Raw genomic sequence first — 19,819 nt, 5'->3', positions numbered from 1 at the left:
TAAGTGAGCGCCGCTTTGTTGACGTCCAGAAAGGCCACAGCCACCACTGTTTTGTTTTGCACACGTGTGCAGAGTGGCATCCTTGCTTTTCAAAATGGTAAAGCGAGCTGCGGGCGGTTCCAAACTATCCTCCCTTGCTCCTCTTGGGCCACTCACTTGGGCAATGATGGCTGCCTTATCTTGTAGCGATAAAATTCCACCCTTGGGCTGGCGCAGGCTGTGGACAGAGACACCTTAATTAGGGATGGGCAAATATAGATTTCGAGGTTCGAAGCGAATTCGAAGCGAATAGTGATTTGGTCGAATAATTTCGAATCGAATAGTTCGAATAGTACACATTGCAAATCACAAAGACAAATGAGCAACTTGTGACCTGACTAATGTACACATTTTTTTCTAATAATTAGAACTCACGTAGGCACAGCATTGTGTAAAACTATTACCAGTTGAACATTTATTGCAAAATCTTATACACAGCTTTCCTTTGCTGTATTCACAAGTTTTCATGAAGAAATGCCTGTTGCGCCACATGCTCTAGGTGCAGCAGTTTCCGCCGGCTGCTCATTCACAAGTTTAAGCGCCGCCTAGAAACTCGCAGAGTTAAGCGCCGCCTAGAAGCTCCGCTAAAAAAAGAAGTATTGTAGCCACTAGTATCCTCGGCCGTAGCCAAGCAAAGCGCAAGTGGCTGGCCGCCATTTTGAATAGGCTCGCTTAGTGCGGCGTACTGCCGCGCTGTGCGAGCCTATTCAAAATGGCGGCCTGTACAAGTCTGCTGGCTTGGTGCCGCTATGTTCGGAGCGGTGTCGTTTCAGTGCCGCCTTTTTTTTTAAACTTACGTGTGCTGGCGGCCGAGAGCTTCGTCGAACCTCTAGGCAAGGCAGCAACTCGGCAGTGCCGGCACTGATAATAGAAATGTCCGCGTCAGTGGGTCTTGAGCCAAGCCTGGGGTAACTGTCGGAAAGCTTGACCAAAAAGCTTGGCTTTTAGCTGCCTATTCGGGAGCATCGAATAATTCGAAAATATCGAATACCCGCATTCGGATCAAAGCGAATAACGAATAGAGAGCTATTCGATCGAATATTCGACAATACCGAATATTCGCCCATCCCTAACCTTAATGAAAGCAAACGTGCCGATTGCCACAACCACAATGAACGCACGCGTGCCGCTTGAGCTGTTGAGCTGTAGCCGGCTAGTGTAGCCCGAGCCAAAGCTGTGGGGCTCACCATGTGTTGCCCCCTGGTGGTGTTGCTGCAATGCTGGCTTCATGACTGCCTGTTGCAGGTCTTTTATGATAACAAAAATGGTGGCGGCCATACAAGCGTGCTGTGGCAGAAGTTTACCCACTTTAAGTTCAAAATAAATGCATTTGAGCACTTTTTGGACACTGTTAGCCTCAAATGGGTAGATAGAATGCCGACCGGACTTGCAGCAAATTTCATAAATGCGGGCTTGCTTTCCAAAAACATTTCATTGCTGTGAGATATGAAATACATAGGCTTCTATGGACGTTCACCGGGGGTCTGAAAATATTTCGTTGCCGTGGAAATTTCGTAATGGTGGGATTTCATTATCACGGGGTTTGATTGTAGCAACAGATGCACATCACATTTTGAATCTCAACTGATAATGCAATGTCAGCAGAACAGACCGCAGAAACCCAAGTGCTCACTGGGCTCCACTTACTACACATGCAAATTTCTGCCCTTATTACAATCACTCAAAGCAGGTGCGTGCTACAGTCACGTTAGAATAGAGCAAGTACCCGGGTGCACCCACCGTGGTTGCATTACGTCAGCCGCAAGAGTGGTGTGGGCGAACTCCTCTTTGTTGTCCAGGAAAGGGTAGCCGTTCAAGTGAATGTGGGCATCGTAGCTGAGTGCCACGGGTCAAGGAAAGCACCACACAGACCCTTCCCACACTGCCCACCTCCTGACATGTGCACCAAGGAATTTAAAAAGGCACAACCAGTATGTCCCGCACTGCACAGAGCGTGGAAGGATACATGCCCTCCTTGCCCAAGGCGTCGCCCACCCACTTGCTGGCCATGACGGCCGCCATGAGGGGCTCGATGTAGCGCACCGAGCCCGTCAGCTCGAACATGATCACCACCAGGGAGACGGTCATGCGCGTGACCCCGCCCAGGCACGCCGCCGCCCCCACCATGGCGTACAGGCCGGGCGTCACGCAGTTCTCGCCCGTGTTGCACGCCCCCTGGAACACCCACAGGGTCGGGTAGTGGCTGCAACAAACAGGGGAGGGGGCGAGGGGAGTCGGATCTTCAACACGGAGGAACAGCGATGCTCCTTCTGCGATTTCTTTCCTTCTGTAGTTTGCTTTTCCTGCTCCTCCGTTGGTGGGTAAGAGGGCTGCTGTTGCTGCAACGTGCCTCTGTTTTGCTAAGCCACTGATGGCTAGGCTGGTGGTTTGGAGTTTACTGATTGGCACAACATGTGGGTAAAGCAGTGCAACTGCTTCCAGTTGCCCTTACACCCAGCTGTAGAGTGCAAACTGTCCCAGTTGGTCTCTGGACCGGTGGTTATGCACAGTGTCCTTCTAGCCGCTGGGGCACAAAGCCATGCTCGATCATGCCACTTTTGTAGCTGGCACAGACTCGTCACTTGTCAGGCACATCATTATTTGGACCGCCGTGAAATAACAGGCCACAGCCTAGAAACATTAACTGGCCGATGGGCCGCACTCACTTGGCAATACTAACTGGCAAACTGTGGGACAATCTACTAGAATATAGCAGCAATCACTACTAATGCACCGGAACGTGCTTCGTGTAACAAGTCACCCCCTCCGCCTTGTTCTTGCTCAGCAAAGAAGTTTTCTCTGCACTCGTTGTAAATAGGCTTTTAATTAAACAATTCTTTCTCCATGCCCCCTACATTGTTCCATCATGCAACTCCACACTCGAGCACCACCTACAATTATTAATTACTGCACGACAAATGATGCGGACATTGTGCATTTTACAACACCTTGCACTCGAGCATCAGCAAGGTGCAACAGGAGAAGAGCTACAAGCACACAAATATGGGCAGCGACTTACTAGGCCAGCTGCTCCACAGCGATGCCAATCATCCTGCCCATGATAGCCCCAAATGCCATGCTGGGGATAAAGATGCCAGCAGGAACCTGAAACGCAACGAGGGTGGGGCAAGGTACCACACGGCAACAACAAGATCCCTGCCATTACAACAGCAAAGACCCAACAGCCCTCAAGGGTAACAACAAAGACTCGAGCACTCGGCCAAATGGTAATGCTTGCCGCAAAGCTGAGAACGCGCCCAAGTTTGAACTGAACATTTGTGTTTAGAGAGGAAACAAACAACCAGCCTAGAAGTTGCAAAGAGATGAACAAAACAAGAACCCTTCAGAGTCAAAGTGAACAATAATGAGCCAGTGAAGAAGGGAGCACACACCTTGATGCCAAAGGTGAAGATGGTGATCAGCACCTTGAATATTAGGGCCAAGCTGAGTTGCCAGAGGGAGTTATAAACGCCGTCCCCGGCTTCGGCTATGTCGATGTGGTTGTTGACGTTGGTGAAGTTTCGCTTATAGTCGCACAGAGGCGACACATCAGTAATGCCACACTGGCTAAACAGGACCTGCAAAAGGAAAGGAGCGGAACCGTGTGAAGATGAATGTGCACACCACGTCACTGCGGTACTGCACTCCATTTTGAAAGTATGGAAGCAATCGGCATCCCACCTACGGCCAATGAAGGCCTGGGCAGTTAGTCGACAATGCGTGCATGTTTTTATTGTCCAACCTTGGGCTGAACACACCCCTGTAACATTGAGCCCCTTTACCAAGCAGGGTGGCCAAACAGAGCCTCACCTTTATCAGGTCACTCGTGTTCATGCGTGTATATTCGTTGGGGAAGCTAAGAACAGCCGTAATGACCGTAATCGCAATAGCCTGGAAAAAAAGAGCAACACACAAGTGTCTGGGTGAGTGGCCAAGCAGGAGACACAGAAAAGGAAATGGGGAGGCCAAGAGAAAGAAATAGGAGCAAAGGAGGAGGCATCCTCTGCTCACCTCTGTTATGGGATACTGGCCCAAACGTGACTCTTTCCTGTACCGGCACCAACGGATGTTGCACTTGATGAAAATTGTGGCCACCACACCCTGAAATCGATGCGAAACAAGTGTTGTTTGAAAGGAAAAACAAGCACCCATAAAGGGTCAATTAAGGGCATTAACTATTTCAGTACTGTGCCCTTGGGCAACCTCCTCAACGCCTGCAATCTGCTAGATCAGTGGTTCTCAGCCATGAATGTGCCGAGGACCCCTTTAGGGCTTACGAAAGCGATGGGGGCCCCCACGAGAGCATTGTCACCAGAGATATATTTTTTTTTGAGGGGGGGAGGGGGGGTATATGCCACCGGTAAAAAATACTAAAAAGAATGAGAGCCTGTCCCAAACATTGTCTGAATCATTTTTCAACCTTGCCATTTTTATATTCGTTTTTACATATTAATATATCGATTCGGCGTGTAAATATGAAAAAAGACAGAAAGTGGGAGAGATGCGGCGATTACAGGCGTTCTGACACTGATACACCATCTCCCCCGCCTTGCCCCACGATGAACTAATATTGATCGTGTCATAATGCCAAACAATTTGCACTTGCAGCTAGACTCACTCGCCAACATGCTTATTCAATGCCCGCCTCTTGTGTCTGACTTTCGTGCTTACGCGCGTAGTATTGTCGAACAATCTGCTCTTGCAGCAAAGTCACCCAGCCTTTTGCGTGTCTGGCTTTTCCACATACCTTGCATGTCGTGCAAAAACCCAACGCTAAAACTTGGACTACGTGGAGAAATTAAACGTATACAAGTCATGCAGCGAAGCCACCTTTCCCATTTCCAGCAAGGTTTAGCAAAAAGAAGAAATGAATGGGGTGGGAGGGTTCGTGGGAGTGCATCGGGGAGGGCTTTGCGGACCCTTGAAATGCCCTTGCAAGTCCCTGGAGTTCGTGGACCCCCGTTTGAGAACCACTGCTCTAGATATCTGCACAAACAAGTCCTTCAAGGAACGGGTCCAGCGGTGCTACATAAAATGAGTGCAATCAGGTGAGTCCAGAGAACCAGCGAGAATCAGCAGCCCGTGGTGAAAGCAGATTATGAATTCATGGATTCACCCCGCAAGGACCTTGAGCATCGCACTTTTAAGAAGTGTGGTATCTTGAACGTGCTCAATAGCACACATCAAGAACACCACTTAGAAGAATTTGTAGGCAAGGAACTGTCCGATGATGGAGGAACCGAGGCCAATGATTGAAGTGCACAGTGCAATGCAAACAAATGTTTCCACTGAGTTTTTCTCATTCATAATTAAAGAGACTTAAACTTCCTTTTTTTTTTTTTTTTTTCATTTTTGCTTACCATTGTCCGCAAGCCTCACTTTTATTATTTGCAGGTACAAACTACACGCAGGTTTGTATGATGACAGTCATGACTCACGTGACCTGAATCAGAGCTAATTTGTGCATTTCCCGTCATGTGTACTGCAGTGCACTGTGCCCACAGCCCCGTCGAAACGAAGCCCTGCACGGCGCAACGTGCCCTCGAGGTGTCGCAAAAAAAAAAAGCCACAGGAAGAGAGAGAAGTCGAGACGGACCCCGAGCACGCCCAAGAGGACGAAGGGCAGCAGCTCGAAGAAGAGCCAGGGCAGGTCGTACTCGACGTAGAACATCACCAGGTGGTCGTTGCCGAACGGGTTGATGGAGCGAAGCACCGACGCCGCCACCAGGGCACAGAAGAACGACCGCCACAGCGTCTTTAGGGGGAAGTAGTAGCTCACCTGAGGGCGGGGTTGTAAAAATGGGAAAAAAAATGCAAAAAATGTGGAGCTGCATGAAGAGTAAAATTGCAGTAAATGGGCACAGTGTCCCCATTAGTTATTTTGGCCCCACCAAAAACATTCCTTTGTGGCAGACGCCGAAGCTGCAGGCTTTCAACTAAGGCCTGGTGGCATTTACCTTCATTGGGAGTGAAGCTCCCAGGCAGTGTGCTTTCAATTAAACCAAGCACCAACAATATACCTTTGACTTTTCCCTCCCCATGAGGCCTCTACACAACCATTTCCATTCCTTTACTGAACCATGCAGCCAGTATGAAGTACGGACGACTTTGCACGGTTCTTTTGAAATGCACTACACTCACTACAACAGTTCATGCAGCACAAGAAAATGAGACTGAGCAGCAAAAAATACAATCGGTGGAGCCACTGAAGAGGAATGGTGCCGCTTTCCAGGACTGAGCACTAATGATGTGCATTCGCCTACAGCCTAAGCTGAACTGGAGATGATTTGAGTGATGAGGCATTGACGTGAGCAAAGGAGCTCGCAATGCGACAAAGCATGCAAAGTGCGCAGTAGATAAGCAGCAAAAATGGTGCAGCTGGATCACTTAGCGCATAGATTTGGTTAAATATGGTAAATAAACATTGAACACTGCAAGAAATCTTCAAATTAAATTATTTCTTTAGAGTAATTAATTCAGCGTTAGTAGTAGATAAACTGTCAGTTCCAACTGCACCTTGTGAGTACCACAAGTATCTCCAACAGCGATGCTTTTTTGTTATTAAGGGGGGGTACTGCTCTTACAAAAGCTCCTTTAAATTTTTAAAGTAAACTCTGTGAAACTTGCCAGTCTTGCTGCCTTTTTTAAACTGATTTCAAATATGCCATTATTTTTTGAGTCAGTGAATTAGTTCCCAAGATAATTAGAGATAATTAACCATTTTTGGAGGAACAATAGACAAAACAGTGTTAGTCATAAAACTGGAATATTTACATTTCTCAGTACTATGAACCGTAGTAAATGCAATAGGTGCATCGGTTTATTGATGCATAGCTTGGAACTAATTTTACAGCTCATTAAACTTTGGTGTCTGAAATGAGCATTTGAAATGGTTCCCTGTCATCGGTGGCACCAAAGTGAGCTGTAAAATTAGTTCCAAGCGGTGCATCAAAAAAACCAATTCTCTTATTGCATTCACCAGGGCTCATAGTGTTGGAAAATGTACATTCCAGTTTTACGACTAACACTGTCTTATCTATAGTTCCTCCAAAAATGGCTAATTATCTCTAATCATCTTGGGAACTAATTCACTCACTAAAAAAATAATGCTACATTTGAAATCTGTGAAAAAAAAAAAGCAGCAAGACTGGCAAGTTTCACAGAGTTTACTTGAAAATTTGAAATCTGTGAAAAAAAAAAAAGCAGCAAGACTGGCAAGTTTCACAGAGTTTACTTGAAAATTAAAAGAAGCTGTTTTAAGAGCAGTATCTCCCTTATTAAGCGGCCACTATTTCTATTGTGTCCGCTACAAGAGAGGGAACGTATATAGTCATCTACAAACATTGATGCATCTCGACTGTGCCCAACTTAAGAAAACCTGCAACCCGCGAGGCGAAATGTGAGCAACGGTAGGGCTAAGCAGTTTTGCTGATGAAAAAAAAAAAAAAAAAACAGCATCCACGCTTGAAGCACTCACCTCTTCTAAACTGAATAGGACACCACCAATGGGGGCTCCAAAAGCGACGGACACGCCGGCGGCAGCCGCTGCTGAAAGTATCTGAAAAAGAGAACAACATCCACCAATCACAGAGTGCGCTGTAAGAGTCAAATAAAACTCTTTCACAAAGGTGCCTCGTAAAGAACCCACAGCCACTGTTCTGACACAGAGCAGGTGACCATTTACTAACTCAAGCTTTGAAAAGGGGCAGAATTCTCTACAGCAGGGGTGGGCAACCAGTGGCCTGCAGGGAAGAATTCCCAGCATGTTGTGAGAACCCCCACCCCTCCCCCTGCTACTTCCTATCTGAATGCCAACATGCCAGTTTTGACCTCAAATGGGGTTAGACGGGAGACAAGAAGAGTTGGCATTGTGTCCCCCATCTTCAGACTTAGCCAGATTATTGTCAATTATTGTGAAATATTTTTGTCAACTCGCTAAAGTCTTCTCTTTGCCTGTGAAGCCCCTTCACTTCCGCCCTCCCCACCACCCAATTTGCCGTCTGGCCCTCCACCATGTCGGCTCTATGCAACTCGGCCCTCCACCTCAAAAGCTTGCCGACCCCTGTTCTAGAGCATTTCCTGACCAAGACTGTAGGCCTATGCATGCTACGAACAAATACACGTCTTAACAAAGACATTCTCAACTTTGAAAAACTCGAGAAGTATTATGCTGTCATGTTTCTTTCATGCATTAAAACCGGAGTTTCATGTGCTGAAAGAACATCTGGGATATAAGGTGCGCGCTAGTGAAAGGCCATAGATTAACGGATTACTGGTGACGTTATGGGGTTCTACGAACTGTTCCGAAAGGTTGTAACAGGGTTCGTACAGGCTTCAAAAGCAAAAATTCGAGGGTTTTCAAGGACTTTCAAGGACCACAAAACACATTTTCAAGGTCCCCGTCTAATGTTTTATCTGGGATTATTTATAAATTTTCCAACACAATGCAAAAGTTTTTTATCGCTCAATATCTAAGCACATTAGTGCACATTTAGATAGGTGCTAATGGGTTTGTAAATGCTCCCCCAGCTTCATTTTTTTATTTCATGGCTGGTATTTAGAGGTTTTTCTTTTTTCTTGGTGTTTTGCTGAGACTGATTGATTTCAAAACTTAGTTAATGCTGCGTGCAGCTCCTGCTTTGTCAGCAAGAGTATCAGCTGAAATTAAATCGAGCTAGTGTTGCTTCAAGGCAGGATGAACTATGTACACGTCCACCATTTTCACGTAAAAGCAAACGTCGATGGAGCGTATGAGGAACAGCAAACATGCAATGAGCAACCGTCCATTGACTAGATGGAAGATGCAAGATAGAGAACAGAAGCTGGCTTTCACTGGATTGTATAGTGATATAGATTGGATTGACAAGTGCCTGCTCCTAATGTTGCTTCGTAATAATGAAAATCTACCAAACTTGTAATTTCACGCAATACCCTGAAACTTGATTGTTACAATGTTTTATTACATTTGTTAACACCTAAATTCAAGGACAAACACTTTAAATTCTTGTGAAAAGACAGGGCCATTGATTCTCTCCGGAAAAATCAAGGGTTTTCAAGGACCATGTAAAAATTCCAGGACTTTCCAGGCCTTGAAATTGACACTTCTAAATTCAAGGGTTTTCAAGGTTTTCAAGGACCTGTGCGAACCCTGTGTAATCACAGGTGTGTTTTCACACTCCCTTCCACCAAAAATAGATTACACGGTAGCAGCACAATGCTTTAACGTGTCCGCCTGACAGCATGCCCCCTTCCTTGCAGGCATGGCTACTTGCCAATGTAAGCATTTTTCACAACTTAACTATTTGTGCAATACGGTGAGAAGAGTCCTGTATAATAACTGTAACGAAGTTGGAGGTGCATAATATAGGGCAATGTGTCCACTAGAAGAAGTAGTCACCAACTAAGCTCAACCTAGTGAGGATCAGGTTATATAAATACCAAAAAAAAACGTATGGTGCCGGTGTTTCCATGGCTACCTCACCTCCAGTGAACAGAACTGTCTGCACCATCAAGCATGACCCTGGACCACCAAGCCAAGTTTCTTATCCCTGGTCAGTAGAACTAAAAAATAGTGCACACCACACACACCAATGACACCTTAGGAAACAGGAGCGCTGTTTGCCCTCTCTCTGTCCAAGTTTTTCGCAGTGTTTCCTAAGGTGTCGTGTACCCAACTAGCCCAAAGTCAAGCTTTATACACGCACCAATGTTGTGGGTCATGAAGCAAAGAGTGTTAAATGAGAATGCAGGTGCAAGCACACCCGAGCAGAGCAACACAAGCAGCCACTGCGCTCCTCCAGCAATGCTTCCCCCTCAGAAACCCTGCGGCAAACTTGCACTTGCCTCCCTCTTCTTGGCCTCGTTCTTGCCGTACTTGGGGAAGAGGTAGGAGAAGATGTTTCCGATGCAGCAGGCGACGTGCACCAGGGGCCCCTCCTTGCCCAGGCTCAGGCCGGCCCCCACAGCCAGCACCAGGCACACCGACTTGATGGTCAGCGTCCACTTGCCCAGGTAGCCGCGGATGATGAAGCCGCTCAGGATGGTCTTGATCTCGGGGATGCCCGAGCCGCAGGCGTAGGGCGCAAACGTGCGCACCAGCATGGCGGCCAGGCCGGCGAACAGCACGCTCCACAGCACGTAGAGCAGGTACGAGAGCAGGTAGTAGCCCGCGCCCCGCTCGTCCATGCCCGCGGCGAACATGTCGGGCCACTTGTACCACTGCTTGCAGTCGTCGCCCTTGTAGTAGGTGTCGTTGGAGGCCCAGCAGCAGTGCTCCTTGTTGAGCCAGAAGGCCTGCGGGCAGATGCCCTCGCGCAGGTCCTTCATCCACAGGGCCCCGATGTCGATGACGGCCGCGATGGCGCCCGCGGCCAGCCCCACCAGCAGCACGCACAGCCAGCCCGACCAGGCGTCATGGAAGCCCCGCGCCAGCTCCAGCAGGCCCCCCTGGCCCCGCCGCTTGACGATGAGCCGGTGCCGCATGCGGTCCCGCGCCAGGTCCCGCTGCCAGTCGATGGTGTGGAAGTCCTCATACTGCGCCACCGTGGAGGGGCCCAGCCCCTCGTCCAGCTCCTGCGGCTGCTGCCCAGACGAGCCTGCACACCGCAGGGGTTTGGAGAAGAAAAGGGCACCCCCGGGGGTCAGACTCCGAAAGGCTCAGCTCACGCAAGGCTCAGCTCAAAACCCCTGGCTCGAAAGACACAGCTTGAAAGGCTTAGCTCAAATGCCTCGGCATATTTGGCCTGCCCACAAAGGCATACCGCACCGATGTGGAGGCACCACCAAGCGGTACTGGTGCAATTTTTCACTGACGTCCATTGTGTCCTAGTCCCCATCACAGCAGACAGGTGATGTAGGCATGTTAATCACAGGTCAAGCCCCTACCTTAAGGGCCAAGGACAAGGCTGATTTGTATAAAGATGCAGCTCTATGTGTCATGCTTTAGCGTTTCTAAAAAGCTTCATGAGTTAATACTTGTTAGGCAGCTGACCTAAAAATTAATGCCAATTAGCACAATTAGTAGAAACCAATAACAGAATTAACTTCCACAGAAAAAGAGGACACCCCCAATTACAAATTACACAACGAACAAAAAATGCAGATATCCAAAAAGGCATAAAAAAATAGTGATAAGATAGTTAAAAAATTCCTGTAGAATACTACCTCAAACATGTACTCACCTAAGGCAGCACTAGAGTATACAATCATATATAACCTTGAAAAAGCCCCTGAACACGTGAAAATCAATAAGAAAAAAAAGAAATGGTGCAAACAGCAATAAAAAGGGCATCAATGAGTCAAAGGACAATGCATACAGCTGCCCCTCAGTGCCAGCTGGACTGGCATCAATTTCCCACCATGGATGACAGACGGGCTTTTGTCTGCCGACACATGTAGCGCGTCAGCACTCCACACAGCTGCCATTTACCAAAAGACGCAAACCTATTCAAGGCTAAAACACCCATGGAATAACAGAAGTCAGCCAGTTGTGCCATCACAACCTTAGTTCTCATATCAAAGACACACCACTGTCCACTGTAATAAGTGAACATTGCTATTCTACGTGCACACACACATGAGCCACTTTAAAACTTATTCTTTTCTTCTTTTTGGCAAACCACTTGTTTGTGCTAAAATTTCGCAAGGTCACATGTTAGGGTCTATTTCACTTAACACGAAGACAAGTGATAGCATTTACTAGGTTATTCAGAAATTAAAGAAACAACAAGGGTGCTCGCTGATTTTTTTTTTTATGAAGACTGGCAGCAACATCATTTCATGGCGTTTATTTATCCGTCATGTCGGCTGCGGTTCCCTTCGGCAAACAACCTTTACTCTACTTTAAGCAAGCTAAAACATCGTGCAAAACTTCACCGCACACAAATGAGCTACTTGCTAAAGAAAAAATTTTAAAGTGGCTTGCAAAATACCCAACATCAACTGCAGTATTTCTTTATAACACTTACTCAAAAGAAAGAGTAAACAAAATAAAAATCTTAGGAGACAATGAATCGCTGCAGGAAAAAAAAAAAGAACAAGAATGCTAACAACAATGGCAGCATGCTGTTGCCCGAGATGCCAGGTGCTACTGGGAGTTTCACAATATTAAAGCTCAGTGAGCAGTGCGGCCACACAAAGAGGACGCAGGAGTGGCAACGCACACCGTCAGTATCCCAGGATCATGATACGCACTTAAAAAAAAACACGTACATGTGCTGGTGTTCACACATAAGAACACTTAATATTTATTACTTCAGCTGGGTGCTTGCAGCCTCAACAAGAACAAAAGCCAACGTACTTATGCTGAACCTTTGAACTCAATGTAGGCATTGCTGTGTTTCACCCCGCTACCATCTTCTACGGCTGTAAAAATTGATGCATCTATCAGGAAAGCAGGGAAAAAACAGGGGTTGCCGCCAGTAAAAGTTCCCATTTTTGTAAATTTGTGTAATTCAACCCTTTCACTTTCATGCAGTGGGAAGTTTGTTCAACTAACTAAACACACTTCAATGCATTCACCGCTCGACAAGGTGTTCGGACATGCATAACTGCCACCCCAAAAGAGCCGACACGATTGCTTTCAACCAGGCAAATGCATGCCTTGCAACAAGGTGCATGATAAGATACTGTAAAAAAAAAAAAGAAGCTCAGACGAACACAATAGCTGCATATAAGCACACTGCTGATAACAGTAATTAACGAAAAGGACTGGCTTCGATACAGAGCAGATAATGCAAGGACAATGCTTGGTGTCACCGAAAATGGATGAAAAGAACAGGCCAATAGCAGATGTGTGTTATCCGTGATGCACGGCATGAAGCACGGCTGGGATTCAAAATAAGCAAAGGGAAGGGGTGATAAACTGTGGAACACAGTAGTGAGCTTCATGCTGCCTGTGAAGAAGCAATCGAACGAGCAGGTTTGTTTACCATCCTCTTAGAAACATGGGTTGCGCAGGGGGGGGCTTAGAGGGGCCAAAAATACACGCGTGAAAACCAGACAATACTCAATGGCTTTTACAAAGTGAATCTTGTTCTAGTGAAATTATATTATTGTGTGACCTCAGCACTGTTGATACTGTTTCGATCATTAACAATGAACTAAGCAATCCCACCGTTTTATTTTTAATGGCCAGCAAAAGTGACATAAGTGGACTTGCAGAACCACCTCAGCAGTGACAGACGAATTTTCCTGTTGTTTACTACAAAAATTGCCAAAAATAAAAGCCATTATAGACAAAAATCTTTTAACATTCACCTGAGGGAGTTTTTACATGCATAAAATGTGTATGCAAAACTCATCAAGCCAGCTTATTTAATAAGCAAATAAAGCAGAAGATTTACTGCCAGCAAATCCCACCTGCGGATATGTGCTAACAGGGAATGCTTATCCCTCCAAATCTGTCAAAAAAGCAGCTTTGCCAATCTCTCGAGTGATCACCTGCATGGATTGTTTGTTTATGGATACTGCCGGTCAAAGCTTTGCCCCAGCAGGAGGTGCTTCATAAAATGGAGGGAAGGTGACATGAGAAGTGACTGAACATAGCCAATCAATGTCTGGGAAATGTCACATGACACTACGTATGGGCCTAGAGCCGTTTTAACAAAATGAACATCCAGGTTTAAAAGCAGCTTCAAATCTTGCCATTCCTGCTTAAGATGGGGAAAGCTGTGATGTATTCTGCCGCCTCTTGGACTTGTGTAATGGCGTAGAACACAGTATAACACCCTCAGGGATTCATTCTAGTGCAAAAGTTGTGACCAAGGGATCTAACAATTCCTTGTGCGGGAACCCTTAAAGCCTGAGTTCGAACCCCACCGCCAACTAAGTATTTAGTTTTCAAAAATTACGCTAAAAATGTGCCCACGAAAAAAAAATTCATGGCCACCCTACTCTGCAAGTGTGGATGGCCAGAGGAGCTGCAAAGTTATTGCCACTTAGTAGGACGGTCCGAACGGTTTTATTGTTGCTATGACATACACTGGTCAGCCCACTTGAAACAGACACATTCTCGGATAGTGTCAAATTGAAGTGTGTATGCTACTAACTGGTCGGTCGGGCCAGATTGGTGCGACATCGCAAGCCAAATGTCTTGGACACAAAATGCGCAAATTAATTTCGGTACCAACACCCCCACATTAAAATCAACTACGACCACAGGGCATCAAAACCAACTCATGGTCATAGGACAGCCAGAGAACACCTAAGCAATTCTTAAGGTGAATGCAAAAACATTGATGTCCAATTGAACGCCTGAGATTTTTTGGTTCCACACCACGCCCTGAAAAGATTCATTCCATTTGACACGATCTTCTTTGTGATCTGCTTCCACCTTACGCTCCCCGATAGCTTCAGTGTGCCTCCAACGCCTTGTACCGCTGCTCATTTTCTTTCACTGCTGCCACTGTTTATTGTTTTGAAAGAATGCACGGCAGGTATGCGGGGGGACGGGAGTAACAGGGCAGAGAACAGAACTGAGGGGGAAAGAGTATACGTGAGAGGTGGAAAGTTTGTCGAGCGTTGTACCAGATGTTATCACTGGTTAGGGTGCATGCAATGTTGTCACAAGACGACGGTGATGCGAGTGGAACATAGCGCTGCGATCCCAACGTCCAAGGAAAAGGAAAAAGAAGCTGTGTGGCACGTAGCTTTGATGCACGCTCCGATCGGTGACACCTTTTAATAGACTGCTTCACCATCACCCCTGGTCCACCTCATCATTGTCCTGACACCACAAAACATCCTCGGTACAGGGTATCAACCCCCGTACCTCCTGTATATACAATGCCTTGCCCTTTAAACGCACGTGGAGCGGGAGTTTTGATGTGCGGACACTGAAAAAGGTATGGAAAGGTAGCCTAGTACAGTTCCTCCATAAAAATTGATGAGTTGGGTAGCAGTAGGGCTATTTAGACTAACAACTCTTACATGGCGGGCTCCTTAGCCGGATGGCACATATGCTCATTCCACATTAGGCAGCTTTCATTCAAATCTGTATGCATTTTTTTTTGTTCTTCCCTCCTCTGGGTTGACTTGTCATTGCCACTTCTTCAAACCCCGCATAAATACATCGCCTTGACACTTGCAGCAGACTTTGGTCTGAGTTATGCAACTTTGCTTATTTTGATTTAGTTATGCACAGTTCGCTCAACAAGAAACCCGTACAGGCCACAGTTCCACAGCTTTGTTCACATTCAGCATTTTTGTTTGCTAAGCAAAACGTGAAATCACTACACCAAAAATCCAGACAAAAGTGACTGTTGAAAAGTTATATGAGGATTGCACAGAAGGACGGCACAGATAATAAACGAGCTCAACTAACAGTTGTTACTTGCGCTCGTGTTATCTCCGTGTGCCGTCCTTCCGCGCAATCCTCATGGCTTTTCAAGTACCAGACCAACTAGCCCGTCAACAAACCTTGAAAAAGTGACTGTGTTGGCATCTCTGAGATTGGGGGTAAATGCAGAAAAAAAATGCTTCGAATTCGAAAGTGGTTTTGAAGCTTCTCTTCAAACTGCCTTGTCTATATCGTACTCGTCACAGTTGGACAAACCAGCCCTATTAGAATTTAAAATACTAACTGTGCTGCCAGCAGCCCTTCTTCAGCACCGTTATCACGCGACTTGCACCCCTAGTTCAAGAAACCGCTCAGCAATTTCCAAAAACCCAACTGTTGCCCCCCGACTACGCAAGCAACGCGCGGCAATGCACCGGAAACAGTTCCGCATGCCTCAACGGCACTGGGATCATTTTCCAGCCTCGCTGCTACGTCACAAGTTGATGCGAACCTATGCAACAATCTGAAACCAACTCAGCGATACAAAAGCCTGCGTGGACCCCACAGGAAACGACGAGTCGTGGCGCGCTCGGACGAACGCACGGCGAACCGGAAACAAGCTTCCGCCGCCGAAACTGTGCGCGCCACATCGACGAAAACGACGAGAGAAGGGCTGCGGTGGCTAGAAGGGCGTTCTTCCCACCTTTTTTGAGCCGCCTCGGCTGGCTGCTCCCCAACGACGGCGTGTAAACGAGCACAGAAGCGGCCAGTTCCACAGCGGCTGCGGCAGCCGCGACGTCCGCCTCCGGAGTTCCGCCGCTGGGAGGAAGACGCGAGGCTTCGGGCAAATCCGGCGGCGACTTGCCGTTCGGAACTTGCGTACAACCTTCGTCGCTCGCCAGCGCTGCTGCCGCGGTCCGCAGTCGTCGCCCGCCGTGGTGGTGCGCGATCGTGTGCCCGCCGAGCAGTGCAAAGCACCGTTCGAGCCGCGACGACAAAAGGAATCAGCCACAGGTGGAAGGAAAAAAAAAAGAAGGCGCCGCGCGACAAAGGAGGGACACATCGACAATGGTACTTTTTCCTTTTCTTTTTTTTTTCCCTCCCATTTTTTCTTCGCGAAGCCGACACTCTCTTGTTGGAGGAGCTCGGGTTCGGAGAGAGTTCGGTCCGCCCCAATTCAAGGCCGGGAACAAAATCCCGCAGCTGCGCGTCGCGCGCGCACGCGCGCCATTGGCTCGGACCCCCGAGATTTCCCAGACGCGCGGCTCTGCAATAACACACACACACGTGACGAATGACGAGTGAACAGGAGCGACAGCTCGTAATCCGCGCGATGAACGAGCATGTGCGAACACCGGCAAAACAGTAGCACCGGGGAATTATTCTTGATCATACCACGAAGGCGTAGAAAATCCGGGGATAGAAATGATCAGAGTTGGAAAAGCCGCCCGTTTCCACGCGGAAGAACCGAACGCGTCCGGCGCCGCAAACGCAATTAACACGCCGACCGCGCCACACAGCTGCGCACAAATCGCGGCCGGTCACGCGAAGGAGTCAACAGTTGCACGCGACGGTTTCCCGACCGCTTTAACAAGCCACACAGCAGAAGCAGCTCCGAGGAGCTTATCACAAGTTGTCGCTAGCAAACAGGAGAAGCGAGCACGGCGGGGGAAAAAGGTTAGCGACATTTTGTGAAAAGGCGGCAAGAAAGAAGCGCGTAAGCGCAGTGCATTCCTTCAAGCATGAATCACGGGAGCCGTCTAGCCATATCTTGCTCCGTGCGCCGCACTGTCACGTGGTACCGAAAGCAAAGCTAACGGTTCAAAACGGCGCAGTGTCGTGCAGCGCGAAAGCGCGTCGCGACTCCGAGAAAGGGGGCGGGTTGTTCGGTTACCTTCGAGGCTGGCGTCATCGGCGGCGTCATCGATGACGGGTTTCAGCGCAAAGCGGCTCCTCCAGCGGTCGCCTACCTGGATCTCGCTGCCGTTCTTGAGCACGGCGGACAGCGAGGGCTCGACGTAGCTGCCCTTGCGGTCGGCCATAACTTGAGCAGCCCCCCTGCTGCTGCTGCTGCCGCGAGCGCGCACGACGCGCTACTGCCGACGCCGCCTGAGCCGCTCACGAAACGCCGCGACGTCTACAGCTGACCGCCGCCGGGAAGCAACCACGCCGTCAAACCCGCCCCCTCGCTTCCCGCGAATATCGCCGCCGCGCTATCCGGCCCTTATCGAGCGGCCGGACTCGTCGCCGCCGCTCTGACAGAACTGCGCTACTACCTCCATGAAGTGAACCACGGGCGCACCACCACGTCGCAAAGCGTGCCTGTACGCCTGCGGTCTTCGTCTGACCATGGCCAAAACACCAAAGATTGGCGGGGTCAATGTACCGAACCACGCACAGCGGTCGGTTCGAACACAACCCATCCCAGTCGGTTTTACAAGGCATGTGTGCTGATGATTCCACGAGTTTCCAACGGCACTGACACCGTGAGAGGTAAAGAAGCAGAAGTAAGACGTCATTAACAAGAACAAAAAAGGCCCCATCGGGCGACGCTAGGGAATACCCGCGTGCTCTCCCAGACAAATCCCAGTCAGCTGCATCGTCGACGCGCACAAGACACAGATTCATTCCTAAACAGGCAAGAAAAGCGGCCCCAACTACCGTATTTCGGTGAGCTGGTCACACCGCCAATAATTAAACAAACCAGGGACCACGCCATGCAACAGCCGTTTGCGCAGACGACGACTAGTCCGAGGGTACGCGTTTAATTCCTTTTTCACCACATCAGAAATGCACAATTCACTTGCTTCCCACCACCGAAATTCGGTCATATGAAGCGCACTATAAAAGTAATCGCATCAAACAGATAAACCTTAATTCAAGGGGATTCTAGAACAGTAATCGAATCAAACCGAGACAGACACCCAACGGGGGCCCCAGATTAGATTGTGTGAAGTGATAAAACCGAGGCCACCCAATTGAGAGCGCCGTTATCTACGGTCGCGTGGTCGCGCACGTGTACAGCGCCCCGGAATTATGGGAAACTGACATGCAGGGTTGCACGCGATCGAAATCGAGAGCGCGTTTTAATGCGACAGCATCACATGGCCTATCGGGCGAAAAATCTGACGTCGGCGTCCGTTAACGGGACCCTAACCCAAGTGTGCGGGAAGCGTCCCACAGCGACCAAAAAGTGGCCGTCTACGCCAGTACACCGAGCGAGCGAAGCGGCAGGCAGCGAAATTCACCATCGTAGACCTCCCATCACACGGCTGCAGGAATGAGCGGCGGGCGCAACGCGAACGAGACAGATCGAAGCCATCCGAAAGCTTGAGGCGGCAGCGGGTGGAGAAGCACAGCGTCCCAAGCGGCCACGGGACGAAGCCCCAATTATACTGTTTTCCTTCCACATTTACAGCCTATAAGACATGAAGTGCTTAGTTGTCTTCGAAGTTTTTCTGCTATGTGACGATCTCATTCCGCCTCATTCAAGACGTCAATAGTTATTCCTTCAGGTTGCGACCCAGGCTGCAGCAAGCTCACGTGAGATATTCCCGCCTGGTCGGTATTTGCGCAAGCGGGCTGGTCGATTCCCAGATGTTTTCTGTCGCCTTTCCGAGAGTCTCAAGTATGGGCGAAGGACCACATGAGGTAATTAATGCTTAGGGCTACGACAGCGCGGTGACGCTTGCGAGGGCTTGCGAGAGAGAGAGAGAGAGAGAGAGAGAGAGAGAGAGAGAGAGAGAGAGAGAGAGAGAGAGAGAGAGAGAGAGAGAGAGAAAGCAAACGTAGCCCGATCGTTCGACGGTTTGGCTTTTTTCTTGGAAGTCTCCATCTTTCAGGACGTCTGTCGCGTATGGCTTTCAGTACTAACACGAAAAGTGAAAGCCGATCATATATGGGTTTTCCGCCCATATTTTAAAAGTTAACCATCCATTCCTAAACAAAGTTGAGAGAAACGCGACAGCATTCTGCCATCAAAAGCGCCTCAACATTCGCTAAAAGTGGGTCCAACCTTCGCTGACTGTGTCGGTCAAACCTTCCAATAAGACCGAAATCGGAAAGGAAGAACGAACCCAAGCGACGATTTTTCGCGTACTAAGCGCATCTACGAACGACCTAAATGTATACCTATACAGTCGAACACGGATATATCGAACACGGGTATATCGAATTATTGTCTATATCGAACTCATAAATTATCCCCTTGAAAATTCTGTGTAAAAGTATAGGAATTCGTACGTTTATATCGAACCGTATTTTTCCCGACATTGGGTATATCGAACGCTGCGCGAGCTGGAAGGTGCTCTTCGGCGGTCGCTGCACCCCCGATTGAGGTTGAGGAGGACGTGGAGGAAAGACTGGCTCGCGGAACTAATTCCCCCTACCGGAACGAATTCGCACTTGCCCAGTCGGGCCCCGCTACCGGCGGCCGTAGCTTTAGCGGACGGAGCCCGGTATGCTAAATCTCTTTAGGCACACAAGCCCGAACGCTCGGAAAAT

The 19,819-nt window shown here is 48.4% G+C and overlaps 1 protein-coding gene across 3 annotated transcripts in view; it reads right to left on the bottom strand.

Annotated features, from left to right (window-relative positions):
* The window catches only part of Clc-c (chloride channel protein 3), a 79,695-nt gene that overhangs the window by 8,060 nt on the left and 51,816 nt on the right, over nucleotides 1-19,819 (bottom strand). For 2 of the 3 annotated variants that reach the window (XM_077703817.1, XM_077703818.1), the window contains 9 exons: nucleotides 9,883-10,634; nucleotides 7,517-7,597; nucleotides 5,636-5,818; nucleotides 4,051-4,140; nucleotides 3,850-3,930; nucleotides 3,432-3,617; nucleotides 3,059-3,144; nucleotides 2,006-2,242; nucleotides 1,780-1,875 (listed from right to left, as the gene is read on the bottom strand). In XM_077703817.1, the coding sequence (XP_077559943.1) occupies nucleotides 1,780-1,875; nucleotides 2,006-2,242; nucleotides 3,059-3,144; nucleotides 3,432-3,617; nucleotides 3,850-3,930; nucleotides 4,051-4,140; nucleotides 5,636-5,818; nucleotides 7,517-7,597; nucleotides 9,883-10,634 (1,792 nt within the window). Of the gene's footprint in view, nucleotides 1-1,779; nucleotides 1,876-2,005; nucleotides 2,243-3,058; nucleotides 3,145-3,431; nucleotides 3,618-3,849; nucleotides 3,931-4,050; nucleotides 4,141-5,635; nucleotides 5,819-7,516; nucleotides 7,598-9,882; nucleotides 10,635-17,210; nucleotides 17,475-19,819 lie in introns of those variants that run through there. The other variant, XM_077703819.1, reaches the window with a different exon arrangement.

This window comes from Haemaphysalis longicornis, unplaced genomic scaffold, assembly GCF_048455015.1.
Source record: "Haemaphysalis longicornis isolate Haplotype H1 unplaced genomic scaffold, Haemaphysalis longicornis Haplotype H1 scaffold_3, whole genome shotgun sequence".
Classification (NCBI taxonomy): Eukaryota; Metazoa; Arthropoda; class Arachnida; order Ixodida; family Ixodidae; genus Haemaphysalis; species Haemaphysalis longicornis.
Note: the sequence above shows the minus strand (reverse complement) of the source record. Positions and strands in the feature narration are given on the sequence as shown.